At 35.7% G+C, this 19,173-nt stretch overlaps 1 protein-coding gene across 3 annotated transcripts in view; it reads right to left on the bottom strand.

Annotated features, from left to right (window-relative positions):
- tspan18b (tetraspanin 18b) overlaps positions 1-19,173 on the bottom strand; it is a 38,756-nt gene that overhangs the window by 7,685 nt on the left and 11,898 nt on the right. For all 3 annotated transcript variants that reach the window (XM_035524877.1, XM_027008759.2, XM_027008762.2), the window contains exon 2: positions 7,044-7,125. In XM_035524877.1, coding sequence (XP_035380770.1) covers positions 7,044-7,046 — 3 coding nt within the window. In that variant the 5' untranslated portion in view covers positions 7,047-7,125. The remainder of the gene's footprint in view (positions 1-7,043; positions 7,126-19,173) is intronic.

The raw sequence follows: 19,173 nt of genomic DNA, 5'->3' as shown, positions 1-19,173 counted from the left end.
GCTGGAGATGCACAATCCTAAACTAAACTGTTTCAAGGGCACTGGATGTGATATGTGGTGCCAAGCATCTCTTGAGAGCTTTCGATTTGCAAGACAGACAGTCACTAAAACAGTAAAACATTTTTCAACTTATTTTCCGCCACTTATTATGCCTAAAATCAAAGCTTACATCATAACCAGTGCTATACTGTCTTTGAGAATATCTGAGAAAACAGGCATATTAAGAGTGATCCATGAACAAGGGCTTTCTCTCCTGCATGCAGTGTAAAGATTACCCTTGAGGATGACATTTTCAACTTGATTAATTCACTCTCTGTTGTAGCTGCTCTCCCCCTGTAGCCAGGGCCAAGTTCATTAGCTCAACATCAAGGACATGGTGTCTGCTCCCTGACCGTCACCCATACACTACATAGGTAAAGCATAATGCTGAACATCATGCAGCCTCTATCCTCTTCCTTTAGCTTCACTGAATCACTAACTGTTAGACTACTTACCTTATTTATAACTAGTCTTTACTTATTGATAGAAAATCTACTCAATGAAATTAGTATAACTCGTACGATCCGTATCCTCCAGAATTACTGACAGCTGAAGAAAGGAGATATAGGAGATAAACATAATAAGATGTCTGTTATTTATCATCTTAACTAAAAAATGAGAGATATAGCCTTTTAAAATGTGTAAAATTATTCAAAGAAACAGGTTCCTCAAAAGCATATTCCTTTAGTGGCATAGCTTCTTTTAATTAATTTTTGGCACAGCTCCATGTAGTACTTTTGGATCCCTGACATTTTTCCACAACTCGTTTTTACGCATGCTTACCAGGAGCTAATTCAGGAAAGCACTGTATGTCATTAAAGTGATTGCATGAGTTTTTATCCAGTGCAACAAATCCAGTTTTGTAATTTAAACCAGGATTATCATGTATGTGTTCTTTAGAGGTATGCACTGCACTATCACTTAAAGGAGCATTCAACATTTCTCAAAAATACACACAAACAAACAAAACAGTTGTCTAGCTCAAAAATCCTAGTCTAAATTATTCAAAACATTTGCAAAACAGCCATTTGATTGGCAATGTTTGAAAACATTGTTGGTTTATAACAAATGTTCTGATGCTGCTTGCCTCTAAGAAAAATAGTATGAAATATAATTTTTTTACATTTTGGACCCTTTAGATAAGTTTATTTTAGTAATCTCTGTTCTAATCTCGATCAACATACAATATTTCAGCCTAGTTATGAATTTAATTATAACAACCCAATATACAAAACACTTGGACTGCTTCAGAGACACAAACATGATTGCCATGTCAAATTTGGTAAGGATTCAGCACAGCTTTGAAAAACTATGTCCTGTGCTGCAAAGTTCAAAGGTACATCTTAGGCAAGATTTATTTCAAGACCAATTTTAAAAAGACTGGATAGACAACATAGTAATCAAAAAGACAAAAAAAAAATATTAGAATTTATATTTCAATTTTGGGGCAAAGCAATAGTATGTGAAAAAAAAAAATATTTTCAACAATTACAGCTGCAACAAGAAAATATTGGGAGTCCAGGCACTTTGTGACAAAACCACCATGATGCTGCAGAGAAGCACACTTCTGAATGTAAATGAACATAATAGGCCAAATAAATTGTTGATTGGTTATTGTCATTCTAGGTTAATGAACAGAGTGAAGGAAACGAAGACAACACGCTCATGTGTTTTAATACCACTCACTGCCTGATTATCACAGCGACATTATGTGCCAAGTTTGGACACAGGCTTATTAGACATTTTATCATCAGCATTGGGGTTGAGGTTTCCTAAATCTGGAGCTGAATGGGCCAATTAACAGTCAAATTAAATAGGATACAAAAATCAGCTCAGCCCATGAAATAAAGCACAGGACACATACAATGGCTTTTGCCATATCTAGGGCCCCATTTTCACACATTTGCAAAGACTGCTGCAACATCCTTTGTATAGCACAACCACTGGTACTGATATTTTCATGACAGTGTGAAGTGCATTTAGGTTATTTCATGCCTTGTACACTTCACATTGCATGAGGGTGGGAGGGTTGGCACAAAAAAGGGAGGCCCTTGTAAATACACTATCCCAGTGTAAGTGTAATTTTATAAAGCTTTTGTGATTAGGTCTACTTTTAGTGCAATGTCTGTAACCCAGCATAATTTGATATTTTCATGTTGTTTTGTGCAAGCAAAAAGCAAGCTGGAAATGAGCAGTAATTATAGCAGGTCATGTAATAATGTCATCATCTTTTATGGCAAGAGATGGATATAATTACTAAGTTACAGAGATACTGTTTTCGATGATATAACTCAGCAACCTATTTAACTGGAAGCTTGGATGTAATGCATCATAACTAGCTCCATCCTCACTCAGTGTATATAAGGATAGGGTAAAAAAGGTGTAAACACCATAATTAGAAGAATCGGCTATGGATCATAATGAGAATTTCCAAATTGGCCAGTGTTCCTGCCATCTGCCTGATCGATAGTGAGAGCTAATCTGTGAGCCATGTTTTGATGCATGCTTTGGAGTGAGAACTTGTCTTCTGTATGAGAAATGATCTTCTGTATGAATGTTTTTCAAGTATCTAATTCTGGTCAAACCTGTCTTCTACTGTTTGTAATGTAACTGTCTCATTAGGAAGCAAAACTAAGAATTTTAATAGGATTGACCGTATTCAGCACCTTAGAGTACATTCAGCCACATACAATGAATGTCTGAACGTAGCAGAGGTAGTGAAGAAAGGCTACACTACATTATATGTGCAAGTGACATTTAAGAGATACAAAACTACAGCAGCACCACCTAAATGATAACCAAACTTATGTGGTTTATTGCACTCATTAACCAGCTGTTCTCGGGAGTTCAGTACCTGATATCTCACCCAGATCTGCTATGCCTGCTCTCAAATCATTTGTGTGGTGAAACTTTCAACTTTATTAGACAACACACACACAAAAAAATAAAAAAAAATAAAAAAACAAGACTGCAGATAGTTTTACTGTTATTCTGTTTTGTCAGAAAAATTCTTATGCCCACTGTCATCTCCACTAAACGAAAAGTTAGACTACAACCCGTTTATAGTTAGGCTACAACTGCCTCTAGTGTTTTTGCCCTGCAATGCCTGTCCACATCAAAGTTTGGTAACATCTGATCTCACTAAAAGAAAATTGGATTGGACTTACAAAACATTGATCAGGATATCAACACTCAAACCTACGTTCTGAAATGTTTCTAGAGTTGCATTAGATACAGGTATACAATGTTCATTTCTTTGGTAGTCCCTTAACATTTTGTTTTGAGCTCTTTCACTTAGTGCAGCTGTTAGGTATGAGAAGCAATTAATAGGTATGAGAAGCATAATTGGTTTAATCAGGTACGTTTATGTATGCAATCATCAAAACACACTGGTCTCTGGCCCTATTGGAACAAGGTTTCACACAGTGCTATATTAACTAATATTAGTTAAACACAACTGATTCCGCTCATCAATCAATTTTTTGGTTTTGTAGGTGTGTGAGTAGAGCAATCACTAAACTTTGTAGGACTTCAGCCCTCCAGGACCAAACTTGGAAACTCCTGATGTAAACTATTGAATTTGGACAAGCACCAGAGCAGAAAAAGACACTCACCGAAAACTTGAAGCCATTCTTTAAGTAGAGCAAATACATATTGATCTGAATTACATTTCAGAGATGAGTAGTCAAGTAATAAAAAGTTTCAGAGCTTCTAAAGCTAAAGAGTCAGCATCTCTGTCTGCCTGGAGAAATTACCCACTGCAAAGAGATAAATAGATCAATACCACACAATGCAAACTAACTGATAGTATAGATCAGAAGGGCTTCCTTGTGTTTGCTGGCCAACCTGTGCCTGTTTTTCCCCTCAGTGCTGGCAAACTCAGCAACACTAATTCATTCCTGCCTGACATCACTCAGAGATTTCCCATGGCAATGAACTTTCCCTCTAAAATAATCTAAACACAACTAATTTAAAGTCGAGTAATAATGCTTTGTACCATTATATTTTGTATAGGTAATTTACTTTTTGTAGTGATGTGAGATTAACAGTGATCTCATTCTGTTCCTCTACATTTCTCCTTTTTAAAAGAAGTATGTAGTGGTTGGAGAGGATTCTAAAGTATTTTCAGGTGCATGGCAAACACAGGTTGTCATTCTCGTTTATAGCTATGATATAAAAATATCAAAGTATGTAATTCCCAATTATAAAAAAAAGAGTTTAACATTGAATTAAAAATAATGATTAAGCAAACAAGTAAACAAGCAAACAAAAAATCATAAGACAACCACATAGGAATTGCAGCCCTATTCTCCCACACCCCAAAAATCAAGTGACAAAGTAATTGGAAAAATAATAATTCTTAAACATTTTTACATTTAGTACTTTGTAGTGAGTCTTTTTAGTACTTTGTAGTGAGGTCATCCAAAATGGCTCTTATCAATGAAATACATTTACATCTGAATGTTATTGTTGAAAATGTTTTAAGTTTTACTGCACCACAGTATGTTTTAACACCAAGCTTTCTTTTTGGCCAGGCATGTACTAGAGTCATAAATTAATCAAAATCACTGCCATGATTAACACTAGAATCAGGATTAAAACTAAAAACTCAACAATATATGGGCCAATATTCAGATCATCACTGGTTTTGAATGCAGATTTACAATTATAAAGTAAAATCAAGAGTGAGGCTTTTCTCTTCTGGTAAATGATCACAACCTCTTAGTGTACAAATTGCTGAATTTAATCATTTACAACTGTACAACAAAAATCAATGGAATAATTTTTAAACTTTGATGCCAAATGATACATGCATGTTGACAGTGTGCTGTCACAGATTGTTTGCAGTATGGACACACAGAGTTGATGTAACCGTCATTACCCACAAAACAGATTTTCTGTCCTAGTGCTAATTTCATCACTCCAATGCCTTTATATGGCCTCATTCCAAAAAACAAAATTCTCATGAATTTAAACCTATAGGTTTATCAATCAGACTATGATAAAACAGGCAATTTTGCACAAAGAAAATGAAAATAATGAATGTACCATGTGGAAGCAAAGACCGCAACATTGGGGGCAGGGTGTGGGGGGTGTGGATTTAAGCACTGCCTGTAACCATTAAGAGATTTATGGTCACATGGAGAAGTTGAGCAAGCAAATGTCCTACTGCTACAAACAGTTATTATCCTAAATTGCCCCTTCGTTTGGAAATGATCTTAAATGAATCATGCTGTTCTTTATAGTAAACAAGAAAGGAAAAAGGCTGAAACCCTTCACATCGAGCCTGTTGGTCTGGCATTCTCTCTTAACACCAGATCCCATTAGCGCAAACTACTGCTGGAGCTCCCTGCTTGCTGAAGCAAAACTGATGGGTATTTGTCTGGGCCTCGAATTTAGATTTGTGCTCTATTTTGTGAACACTGGGAGTTAAATAAGGCAAGGCATTTCAAAATTTGTTTATATAGCATATTTAACATAGCATTGGCTTACCAAAGTGCTGTACATGCTTAATATTAAAATTATCATATGGTTAAACACATGTAATCATAGCAGTAAAAGCTAAATTTGAAAACATCTGACAGTGAAATTGTTACAATCAGTACACAAACTCAACTAGAGTCAACTGCTAAAGTAAAGAGAGGTGTCTTCCACAATGACTTGACTTAAAAATATCTAAAGACTGAGCAGTCCTAATATGGAAAGGCAGGGTGTTACAAAGAGTTGGGACAGCTAATGCAAAGGCTTGATCACCTCTGCTTTTGAGTATAGACCTGGATATCTTTAAAAGTATTAGGTTGGCAGACATAGGAGCTTTCAATGGAATACGAACCTGCAGAATATCTGCAAGGTATGATGGTGCCATCTCATTCAGTAAATAAATGAATAAACAAAAAATAAATAAAGAGTTAATGTAACTTTTGGCCACTTTATCACACCTAGTGCCTAGATAAAGAAAGGCTGTAAAATTGTAGAACCTGGTCCTAGAGGACTATGATTGGAATATCGGTAGGTGACCACTTTAGCGGTCTGTTACCCTGGTGTCTGATTCCCCTCAGCTCCCAAAATTCCGGTGTACATGTTTTTTTTTTTTTTTAACAATATCTAGTATATCTTTAACAATATCTAGTATAATATAATATTAGTAATTATTTATAGAAAAGAGGCATTACTTGCAGACTTTTTTACACCCCACCATCACTAGGACTGAAATAAAATGCTTATATATCATATACAAATATACAAATCACTTTCCATCAATAGTCAATAACAGCTCGTGTATCTATAAACTGACCTGGACCTCTGAGGTTTACTGATGTCTCTCAACATATTACAAACAGAAAGTCCCAAATGCAGAAGAGTCAAAGAAGCAAAACTCTATTGTGCTCTTGACTTGGAGTAACACAATACACCTTATTATTGATTTCTCAGCTGTAGTAGCATTTTGAGGACTGCTGTGCTGTGTCCTGAAATTCATGCAGTAAGTTAAGCTAATGCATTAACTGTTGTGTGCATTGTGTTTGTTTGTTTGTTTGTTTGTTTGTTTGTGTGTGTGTCTCCCTGTTGGGGCCAGGGGATGGGGGGGTAGGATTAGTACAAAAAGAGTATCTATAATAAATGAGGTGCCTCTTTCCTTTTGTGGGAGCAAAATTGTTGTAGGAAAAAAATTACATCCATGGGGCTTAGAAGGATACAGAAAATAAAGATAATGGATATAGAAATGAAAATCTAAAAAAATATATAATGTAAACTGCCCTCCACAGGTACTGGAAGTTTTATTTTTTATTTTTGCTGATTTTCTTAATATCTGAGAACTAATGGTAAACAAAAATACAAAACATGACAAGAAATAATACTAATATTAATGCAGTAAAAATGTGTAGCTGTGCTTTTGGCCTTTTACATTGCCTTTTGTGCTTGTTTTTAAAATCAGTAAGTACACATTAAACTCTGATACAAAATGAAAACCAAGTAGAATGAAATATGCTATGGTGACTACATACCATTATTTCTCAGATGAAGCTCAAGATATAGATCCAAGGATGCAGTTTCTTTGCTCTCTATTTTCCCTCTTGTTCTCATGAGCTGTAAAATAAAACACAAAGGGAGAGATTTTACATATAGGATGTCCTGTTTGTCACATACTATTGGCACAAACCTTTTTTAATGGCTTCTCCTTTATTCTTTTCCCTTTTACAAACTCTTAATATGGTTAGTTAAAATGTATGCAACAGAAAAGACAGCTTCAACACAACACTAATTAACTATAAATATATTTTTTTTAGAAATGCCACTTGAAAAGATAACAGATATAACAAAGATTTTCAGTCAGGCAAAGAAACAAAGAATAGTTTAGAACAGCAATATTTTGGTTTCCAACCAAATTAAGATGATTAGATGTCAACCTTTTATTTAAAATAAAATCATGAACAAGGTGTTAAAAGGATGATCATTTTTGTAGTATGCTCATGTATGAACCAGTCTGAAACTTTAAACTAGTAGCCACTTTGGAACTATACATAAACAAAGTTGATTTAAAATAGAGTTGTTTTATTTTGATATAATTAAGATTCACTATATTTGAATTTTCCATCACTCTTCTAGTGAGATGCTCAGATCACTCAGGCTATGCAGCAGATACAAGAAAAGGGACACATTTACAACACAGTAAAATCGTTTAACACTATTATTCTGAAGACAGTCATTTGTCTAAATGTACATTATTGCCCAAGCCTACTAGAATGCTACCCTCACACATACACTCATTATAAAGCTCATACGCATATTTCATTGCTTTATATAGATGTGAGCTACAAATAGGATACTTTAGGGACAGCTATGGTGATGAAATGTAAGCTACACGGTTGATAACGCATTCCCTAATGCTTGCTGCAGAGATATTTTACCCATGCGACTTTCTTGTATTCTACTGCTAGAAGCTAAAATTAACAGGAACAGAATGAACAAGGTGCCAGCTTTAAAAGGAATCATAGTGGCTCTGTACTGGAAGCTGGTGAAATATTAATGGGTGCCGCTTGTTGCTAGGCCCTGCTTCCTTCTCTGCTTGGTAAATTACCCTTTATTGCTGGATCCTAAATTGCATTTACTTGACCATGTTTCCCATGATACTAACCCTAATTAGAGTCTGAGCTCATGTATAATTCATTGATACCAGCATTTCTGACTAATTACCTGCAGCAAACTCTTGCTGTCACTGTGGGTTTCCAACTGTCTGTGGCTAACAAGGCTAAATGATTTTATGCTTTTCTGCTGCTACTGTTGCTTCACCACAAGCATCTTCCAGCTGCACAATACAGAATAAGACAAGGGACAATTAAAACCTGGTTATTTCCTGCAATAACTCACAGAAAGTATTATTCCAGTGTTAGCCTGAAATGCCATTTAGTACCACACCCTGCTGTGTTCATGCCGAAATAGTGACCTGGTCATAGCACTACCCAAGTATCTGTGTCTATACTTAGTAGGCCTCCATGACAAGCCTACTGCTGCAAATGGACAGGGCAGCTATAGACACAGCTCTGCATCCATCAACCTTTGACTTAGAACGACAGAGCATATGAGAACCCCAAGTTTAGAGTGTCATTACTTCATACAGGCTCAGTTGTGGCAAGGGTCATCATTATTGTTTGGTTTCCATGGCAACCTGCTAAAAGACAAAGTGAAGCACCGAATTGATCTTTATGTGGCTTATAAAGAGAACACTGCAGAAGCAGGAAAGGGAATGTACAGTAAAAAACCCAGGATGTGAGAACATTTTAATGAGTCAGTCAGAATTGCATAGTACACAAAAAAGGGAACCTGGTTAGCCATGGATCAGTAAAAACAGAATGGTAGATTCAATGTCCACCATTTGTATCCACTTAAGGGCCTTCTTTTAAACAACACAATCCCCTTTTACTACCAAATCAATGACATTTAATACTGACCACAGTGTACAGGGATTATATGTGGCCCAGTTAATTGATTTCTGATTGACATTTTGTTTAGGAGAGAAATGTGCTTATCTGCAAAATAACTAAAGCCCCTGTTTCTGTCCATCACTACTAAAAGAGCCAATGTAGGCCTACCACCAGTTCCGTGCTGACAGATTTGATCTTTAGGGGACTGGCAATAAAAGACATCCGTTCTATGATTTAGTCTTGCAAATTTCCTGGACACTTACTTTGCCCTACATTATTCCTTTCTCTTTCTGACTGCGTATCTCTGTCCTCTTGCCCTTCTGCCAGGATGCATGGCAATGATGGCATTTCCCAGAGGATGTCAATCTCTCAAAAAGGAAGTGCTAAACAAATGATTTTTCATGGTCTCATAATTTTAAGAGGTCAACTAAATAAAGGCAAATATTTGACTATATTACTAATCTTTTATATATATATATATATATATATATATATATATATATATATATATAAAATCATATATTAGTTCACACACACACACATACACACAATATAGGAGTTCTGAGATTTCACATATACAGAACCACATGAAATTCCTGAAATACCATTTCAGTCAAGCACAGTAGCTACTGGTTTGCTACCTGACAGGATTTAACCTAACCTTCCTCAGGTTTCTAGCAAAGGTTTTGGCATACAGCAGGTATAGAATATAGGCCACAGAAGTGAAAGAACATGTCCAGGTGCTGCTGAATGTACAAAGCTCTGGTTACTGTCAGAACCCTAAACGCCATGAAAACAAGCCGTCTCTTAGCTGCTCGCTTAGAGTTCTTCTAAAACATTGCCCAGAGCTACCCCTCCTCCTCTATCACCCACTGCTATTTCCTAAGACCCCTTTCTGTCTCTTGAAAGAGGGGAGACATTGGTATCAAAATAGGTCTTTGAAGCTGAGTAATTAAGAGGGAGAGAGAATTGTCAGGCTCGACCCAGGGGAACTAAGAGAAGTCGAAGAGGAGGGTTCACAGTTACAGACACAGTAAGAAGTTAAAAGCACTAAGCCTGTGGGACTTCATTATGAAGAGCACTTTTTCCTTAGAAAGGGTTATACAAATACATAATAATTACTATTTTCTACTGCCTATTAAATACAATAATTTAGTAATGATGCAGAATGATAACCATTGTAGATCTACTTTATTCTTGCTATTTTATCTTGTCACTTATATACTGAAATATAACCATTTTCTTCTAACAAATACTAGATGGATTTATTTATGATTCATTTTTAAGAAGTAGTAGGGCAGATATTCTGCTGTTTTTTAAGGATACCCTGCTGAATCAAGTGCACAGGGATGTCACTATCCACTGTGGTGCATCCATGAGCTACCTTAATGGGGGCCTTAATGCGTTCAGAGAGAGAATATTAGAACCTTCAGATGTCCAGTACAAAGTTGACTTCACTTTTTATCCAAAGGATTTGAAGCAGTAACCTTGAATTTCATATATATATTTCTTGGTGTACTGCCTTGACATGCTTAGCTGCTACGGTTGTGAATTGATCCATCATTTAAGGAAAAAGATAATGATATGGGACAATCTGAAAGAAAATTGCAAATTGTCAGGAATTCTAAATTGTGTAATATTGTAGCATAGCCTACACACCATCTATTCTTGGCCTTTAATTTGGAATATGGAAAGCACATCTGTATGAACACAAGAGTGTTCATATCTTACATCTTTGTGCTGGCATACAGATTTATTTATGCTCTCAAAGCAACATCATAAATATTTTATCACAACACTTGCAAATCATGATAAAGTACTGTTAACTTCAATATCTTAGAAATATATTGGTCAGAGCATTGATTTACATTTTAACATTTCAGTTAAATAATAAATCAAATAGAGACCATGAAACTCAAAACTCATACCGAGAGCTTCAGAGCACAGTGTACAGTACTGAAGAGTGACAGGAGCTTATAAGTATTATTTTAATGAGCTGTACAATTACAATTACAGCTTTATTTCCATAATGTAGTGACATAACGTAAATTATTTATTGGTATTGCACTGCTCATAATGCATGCAATTAGTGTATTACTGTGGTATGTCTGCCAGTCTGCTCTGCAATGAAAAGGGATTGTGGCAGTGTGATATGAAATACATATCACACTGTTTAGTACAGGGTAAGTTATTAAAGCAGTTATTATTCCAGTCATAAATATTTTGGTGTTACTAAATACCTTCTACTGAAAGAAACATACCTTTCGAATTTTCATATAGAATCTGCCCATCAACTGCTGCACTAGTAAAAAATATCCATAGTTCACAATAAGAATGGCTTAAAAATGAAGAAGCATAGTGATATAAATAAATGGTAATATATGCAACTATGGATCAATAAATTATCAGATAACTGCCAGATTGTAGGGCTGTGCGATATGACCAAATTATCATATCCTGATGTAGGTCATTTCATATCCAGATAATGATACATATGACATTTTCTGTAAATTCAAGAATTAGTTTATATATAACGTACACATAGAAAGACCTATTCTTATTACATTATGTCATGGTACGATGGCATGGTCCTATGCTGAGGCAGTTAAGAAACAGTGGGATTTAAATTGATCATAGTGGTGAAGTTGATTACTATCTTTACACTAACTCTTGTAAGGTAGCTAGGTATCCAACTATTTAAATGTAAATTTAAATGTGTGTGATCAGTTAGCTAGCTAGCTAGTTCACGAATTATTTAACTAACACACTTCCCACTAACATTTAATTAGTTCAATTTAAAACTGCACATTAGAAGAAATTAGGTATTTGGATTTAGCTGGCCAGCTAGCTTAGCTAATTCTCTGCCCCAGAGGTTAGTTCCCTGGTTTTGTCTTAGCTGGTCAGACTCCTTCTCCTATTTGAAATTACCCTGTTCTGTGTCATACTCACTCTCCTTGGTGCTTGGTCCAGTGGCCAGCTAGCCAAATGTTTCAACTGATATATCGTTGTTTGTTATGTTTTACTGTAATGCCTTCTTGGCCAGTCTGTCCCATGCTCCCCGTGTTCTTTCCTCAGTTTATTAAACCTGCTAAAGGGTTAGTAATTTGTCAGCCATTCAGCATAAAATCCATGTTTGTTTGTGTTTCCTTAATGCAAATCATCATCCAAATTAGGAAAAATATTGTTGTAATGTGAAATAAACTAGCTAGGAACAAGAGAACTGAAAGGGTTATGGTTAGGGTTATCTTGTTCCTAGCTAGTTATCCTGTCTATTAAAACACAAGGTAAGATGGGTGTATAGTCCTTCATGACTTTGGTGATATTAAGTTACCAATCTGAAGAAATCATGAAGTAGATTGTTGGCTTACCCCTAATCCCTGATCCTTTAACTGACTGAGGTCTTAAATGACTTGCTACCTCATAAACAAAACAGACAGCTCATGGACAATTCAAGAAAGAGTCAATGAAACAGACTTTGTATTGCATACTGATAAATATGTTGCTCTGGATAACAGCATCTGCCAAAAGTCGTAAATATACATTGCAAATGTATTCCAACTATTAAAAAAAAAAAAAAAACCTATATGATGAAAAGGTCCAGAAAATTACACATCCTTTGGCTAGACAAAGATAGGAGTGCATCATCTTATGTGTCCTTGAAACTCATCAAAAGAACCAACAAATAATCTTCAGTAATGGGATCTTTGGAAGAAATGTTGCTATGTCACAACCTTCAACCCCAAACACTGAGAGAGTTGCTATAGTGAAGAAGTGTACAATGACTGCAGTTCACAAGTACCACTGTGTTGGATGACATATGCACATGGGAGGCCACTCAAGAAAATGCCACACTATTTGCCATCTCCGTAGACCCAGACTTCCTGTAAAGTGACAAGGTGAGTCTAGTCACGCACAACACAGCCAGCCATTAAAATAATGTGTGTATGAGCCAGTTGCCCAGATGCATCCCAAGAAATGATCCCATCAAAAGGAGTGTAAGGTGAACTCAAAACACCTACAGAGCACTTTCAGAGCAAGAATCAACCTTAACAGTGTGCCCGGATCTGGTCATCTTAAACACAAAAGGTAAACTTGAGAAACACCAGACTTGGTGTGGAAAGCCCCAAATGTGTGATATATCCAGTATGACCTAAGTATATACCATTCAACAAACCCCACATCTTATGGAAGATTACTGAGAGCAGCAGTCAATCTTGCCTGCATGATTGCATTAGTGTAGCCATATGTTTGAAAAGACTACATGCTCAACACCTGAAGGGAGGCTTCTGTCTTCTCCCTGGAAGAGGCATCACCCTCAAATAACTAAAATATTGCGACTGAACCATCCAGCCTTGTCCTTGAGAGAACAAGGGCTCCCATGACATCACTTTAGAATTAAGATTTACATCATTAAAGACTTTTAAAATGATCTTTGATTTGTAATATTGAGTTACTAAACATTCAGATAAACATTTACCTAGACTAGAGATAAACTGCCCTAAACTATCATCAACTTAGCAGCCCTGGTTCTACCAAATGAGATTACAGAATAAGAAAGACAATATTTAAAAAATATTTTTCAGAACATATTAACCGTGATGTTTAAACATCCTTTTAACATGTGAAACCCACATCTGGTGCCAATTTAAATCTACCATTATAATCATAGGTAAACATCATACAGCAGCATGTGATGTTCTAAGGTATGTAGTAACACAAAGTAATTGTAGAATGTGTCAAATTTATACCTTTTAGAGTGACTTGAGTCCAACAGGAGTTAATCAGTTTGGGTTGTGACAAATTCTTGCTTTTACTAGTTTAACTATACCTATTTCACTTGAGGCTGGGCAGACATTTGACATTTAATTTAAGATCTTTAAATGGGTTTATTTGCATTATGATCTATGCACAAACCAACTGTTAAACTTGTACAAGGACCTTGGAAGGGCTCACCACTCTCTATACCTCTTTCTCAAGCTCTATGGAATGCTTATATTGTTGTAGGTGCACGAGCTTTCTCTTTTAGAACTTTTAGAGCTGTCTGTCTTTTAGAAAGCACACTCTTGAGCCTAGTTTCCCTACAGCAAGAAACTGCAACCACCTTATAACACAGTAAACATATGAACACTCCACCACATGATGATAATCTTTTTTCTCAAAGCTTTGGAGATATCCATCTCTAATCAGATGTATCTAGAATAGGCATCTGTATTGTGATAATTCTAAGTGCAGGAGTAGGAACACAATACGCAACAGGAAATTTTAAATGAGTGCGCTGCAAAAAAGTATATATCTGAAAGGTATCCTCAGTGCACAGCTTTGAAATGCAAAAAATTAAGCTGATCTTTAAAGTGTCCTGGAGAGACTCAATAAAAAAGTAGACCATGCTGTAGACTGCACATACTAGTGGGTTGGATGTGATTTAGTGGACTGGCCTTGATGCAACAGAGGATTTGAGTGGAATGGATTGCTCAGGTTTTGAGCAGACCTCATGCTGAGTTACAAGTGTGAGGACCCTTGCAGCTGGACCATTTCCTCATTAGGGAGCTGGTCAACAGTGGGACCTCCTCATAAACAAGCAGGTTTCATTTAAGTCCTGCCCATTAAAGCCATCCTGAAACTCCTCAATTGCTTAGAAAAAAACATATAAAAACACACACACGCACGCGCACATGCACGCACGCACACACACACACACGCCCCATGACATCTTCAGCAATGTTTCTTTAAAATGTCATTTTATTAGATTTACTCTGATTATTAGATTTGCATATTCATTACTATAGGGGAAGACTCAACTGAATTCTTCAGTCCTGGAATTCCCAAATCTAACTGCTCCCAGAAAGGAGGAGATGAGACATCCTAAAGGAGATATGCTTCCTTTTTACTAGGACCCAGGAGAAGGGGGAGGAGTTAGAAGGGGAAAAAAGCCAGACATTTTTCCACAGAAATCTCCCATAAAAATCTTGTGCATTCCTCCTTCTGGCCAAGGAAGCAGTGAACAGAGAAATAAAAAGAGAGCTTATGCCCCAGACCAAAGCACTCCAAAAAGAAGAGGCAACTAAAAACAAACTCAGCTGCTAAGTATATACATCCATAAAACACTCTAGATGTCTTATAACCTGTAATCTCTTCGATGTGGAACAAGTTGATTATACCCACTCATCCCCACTACACCTCAAACTGTAGTTTTATCATGGGCCTGTGTAAGCCTATGATGGAATACTTTGCTATCTTACTTTGCTATCTTAGCCATTTACTACTTCAAAGCTTTGTAATCAATCATTTGTGTGATCTACAAATATTCAGTACTGACCTTTGGTATCATTGAAAAGGTGAAGAAAACATTTTCATTGAGCAAAAATTGAATTTGATGATTTCATAAATACATTTAAGTATAATCTATGGCTGCAGAAAAATATACTACATAAATTTGTTCATTAATTATTAATTGATTAATCTGAAGCTGCAATGTTTCATATAATGGTTCAAATTAGCTATCAATTTTATTGGGATATCTTTTTTTTAAAGATAGCATAGAGGTTACTCATATAAGGACCATATCAAGTTCACTGAACTAAAGTTCAACAACAAAGCAAACTCTTCAGTTAAAACAGTCTTGCATTCATTATCCAGTACAATAAAACATTACTCAGAGCCATCTGGTAAGGCTGCCATTTTACATTATGATGATATTTTACATCATGATGCAAAAAACTATAAGATCTTTTGATTAGGATTCAAGAGTTCTTCAGAGTGTAGCCTAGAATTTTGCATAACGTAGAATATTTACAAAACACTGCAAAAGGATTGTAGCCTGAGGTGGCATATGTAAAAGGAAAACTGCAGCAGCACAAACAAAGAAAATCATTCTTTAGTAACATATGTAGGGCCTTTCCACCTCAGGCTGTATTTTATACTGTATCTTTGCACTCACGACTAAAAGAAATTAAAATAAATTTGCATCATTATCTCACCAGAAAGATACTTGTCTGGCTGTACTACATGGATGGTGAATGGATTGGCTGCACAAAATCCTTACCTGAAAGGCCAAAACCATGTTACAATTCAAGCCACAATTCAAGCGTGAGCCTCCAAGTTTTGTCAAAACCGATGGGTTTACACTTGCATTTAATTTTCAACATTTGGCAGGTACACTTATCCAGATAGTTCACATTCATTGGTTACCTGTGTGTGTGGTTATTTCCTGATTTGTGAGTGATCTATCACATTGTTATCCTTTTCCTTTTAAGGACATCTGTGCAGACACTGCTGCATTTCAGCAAACATATAGACTACAGTATAGGTATTCTGTATAGATATATAAGTTTTGATGTTTGAGATTTAGGTATATATATATATATATATATATATATATATATATTATTTTTTTTAAACTTGGTTACTATTAAAACATTTAGTTTTTTTCTTTTCTCAGTCAAGCACTGTCTTATGAATAAAATTATTAATGATTTGTAATGTAAAAGCGATTTGATGTAATATTGTTTTTAAACAATCAACAAAGTTAACCGTACAAGTCTAATACAGCATTTGTCCTGAAATCACAAGCATATGAATGTATGCTACCAAATGCTGGATACTATATATTTAGGCCTCAAGAGCTATATTCAGTTCTGTAAAAATGAAAAACAAATTTGACAGTAATAGGCACAGCAGCAAAGACTTAATAAATGCCTTTCACACACAAAAGAAAGTTCATGTAGCATTCCCCAAAGTAGTTCAACGCACAGGAGCATACCACAGAAATGTCGCCAACACCACAAGAGTAAGGAGGGAGGGAAGGAGGGGGTGAAACTATTTGGGGTTTAAACTGCTGCTAGAGCAAAAGAAATAGAGCAAGAATAGGAGCTGAAGGAATCTGATTTCATAAAGAAACATGCACGTGAGGGGAAGTGAACATAGGACAAGGCTCAGAAACTACCCTATTAGCACTTTGGAATGCTGCTGAATGCAGAATTTCAGAGGCTTGCAGTTGGAAGCAGATTAATTTTATCAATAAAATGGGACATATTACAGTTTTTGTTAGTAGAATGTAAGAACAATCATCAACAACTGCTACATGGGCATCTCTTATTAAAATCTACAGTTTTAGAAGACAAAAAAGGTTTCTTCTGAAATTCTGGATGTAAAATGAGCTAGCAACCAATCATAACAAACGCATCTTCAGGGCATATCCACATCTATCCAAGCCTGTTTGTAAACACTATATATAATCTGTCCTTTTTCTACAACCTTTATTAAAAGCAAATTGTCATAATATTCTGAATAATTAACATGAATATCCATAAAAGAATTAAAATAATTGAGATTACCTCTATTTTATGTAGAAAAACAGAAAAGGTCAAATAAACAAATAGGACAAATCTCTAGCAGTAACATTATAACTGATGCCAAATTCATATACCAACATGTCACATTTCAGGAGAACCTTCCTCCACATGGAACTAATTGAAACTTCTGAGTGAGCCTTCAAGGGGAAGATGACCAACTTGTCAAATGACACTGAAAACCTATGCCTCTACAGGGCTCAGCTTGTCAATATGTACCTGTAAACCATGTTAACTATACAAAGTAACCAATATTGGACAAAATCTGACCGAATGAGAGATAAGCATGAAGAATCTCAAGAGAAGCATAAATGGTTTGTTTTTTCTTGATAAAGAGAATTTGTCATTTGCAATGACCCATGTCTCAAGTGACATTTGGGCTCTATAACTTTTATTCTTATGGCTTCCTGAAATAGAAGAAAAATTGGTTTCTGTTATGCTGGCTTCTAATTGAAAGCAAAAAAGGACATTTAAATACTTGCTTGCAAAACACCTTGTACAGCAGAATATTTCTCAGTATAGGCCCCTTAAAAACTTTTCAAGTTAATCTAACTCCAACCACCATTTTCATTAAATATCTTCAACGCAACAAGGATCGAAACCCCATTATTGGCAAAGCTCTCTGTGTCACATACATTAGTTTGGGAGTCCTCCAACAGTGAGAGGTAAAAAATGTACTTGAAGCAGATGGGTCCTCTATTTATTTGCAGGCTCTTTGTGGAACTGCAAGCTAGTGGTGCTATGAAGAGAGGGATGACCCAGACTCTATTTTTTTTTTCACCAGTCTCTTTGCCAGCCTTCCACAAAGGATGTGTACTGGGTAGTGGATGTGAGAATGCAGAGATAACCACCTAGGCTAATTAGAGTGAATAAAACTAAACTGAAAATCTAACTCTGAACACTAGCCTATATTCAGTCAGTGATATTCTTAGCCTGGCTACTTAGGGTACTTTTCAGGTTCTTAACAAGGATTGGGAGATCATTTTTTAAAGATTGAACTATAGATCTTTATAGTTTAAAGAACCATAACAACAGAATGAACATAAAAATATACTGTAAAATGTACTGTAAATGACAAACCACCGATCATAACTGAAGTCACAATTCATATACAGTAGACTATTATAATGCAATATGATCTGCTAATCACATAAGTTAAAAAAAGTGTTTTTTTTAATTCATTAAAAATATATTTTTTCACCATAGACTCCTGTAGCTGCCTATGGCAAAAGAAATAAGCGACCCCTTTGTGTATTTTGTTTGTACATGTCCAGGGGCATTTAAATGCATGCTGGGACGAAATATTCTCTGTAATACCAGGACATGCCTCAATAAGTCTGCTGACTGTGGAGAAGCTGTGATCAAACCACAACAAGAATTTTAATGTGTGACCATGCTAGCTAAATTATGCAATCTTTAGACTTCGGTTTTGGTGCAAACCTTAAAAGAGAATGCAGTTTTAGTTAATTTAAATAAACAACCCAATTAATCTGATGATAATAAGACAGTGATTATGTGTAATGTGTTTAACATAAAAGAGTGCATTTATAATGGTAAGCATTGTGAAACTAAAACCTGTTTATAAGTGAAATATTTCATAGCACAGATATCACTTGTTTAACAAAATGAACGTTAACTGTGAAGCTGAAATGTGGCCATTGTTTTTACCCTTGTGTAATGATCATTTCAAAGAGCTCTTTAAAGTCATCAGCTATGGGTAGTATACCTGAAAAAAGTATTAAAGTTTTTAAAAGCTTCATTCCACAACCATATTCTTCAATCTTCAGGTAGCATTTACTTTAAATAAGCAAAGTATCAACTAGGCTATTTATGAAACCTACATTTTTTAGTACAGAAACACTCTG

This window comes from Electrophorus electricus, chromosome 4, assembly GCF_013358815.1.
Source record: "Electrophorus electricus isolate fEleEle1 chromosome 4, fEleEle1.pri, whole genome shotgun sequence".
Lineage (NCBI taxonomy): Eukaryota > Metazoa > Chordata > Actinopteri > Gymnotiformes > Gymnotidae > Electrophorus > Electrophorus electricus.
Note: the sequence above shows the minus strand (reverse complement) of the source record. Positions and strands in the feature narration are given on the sequence as shown.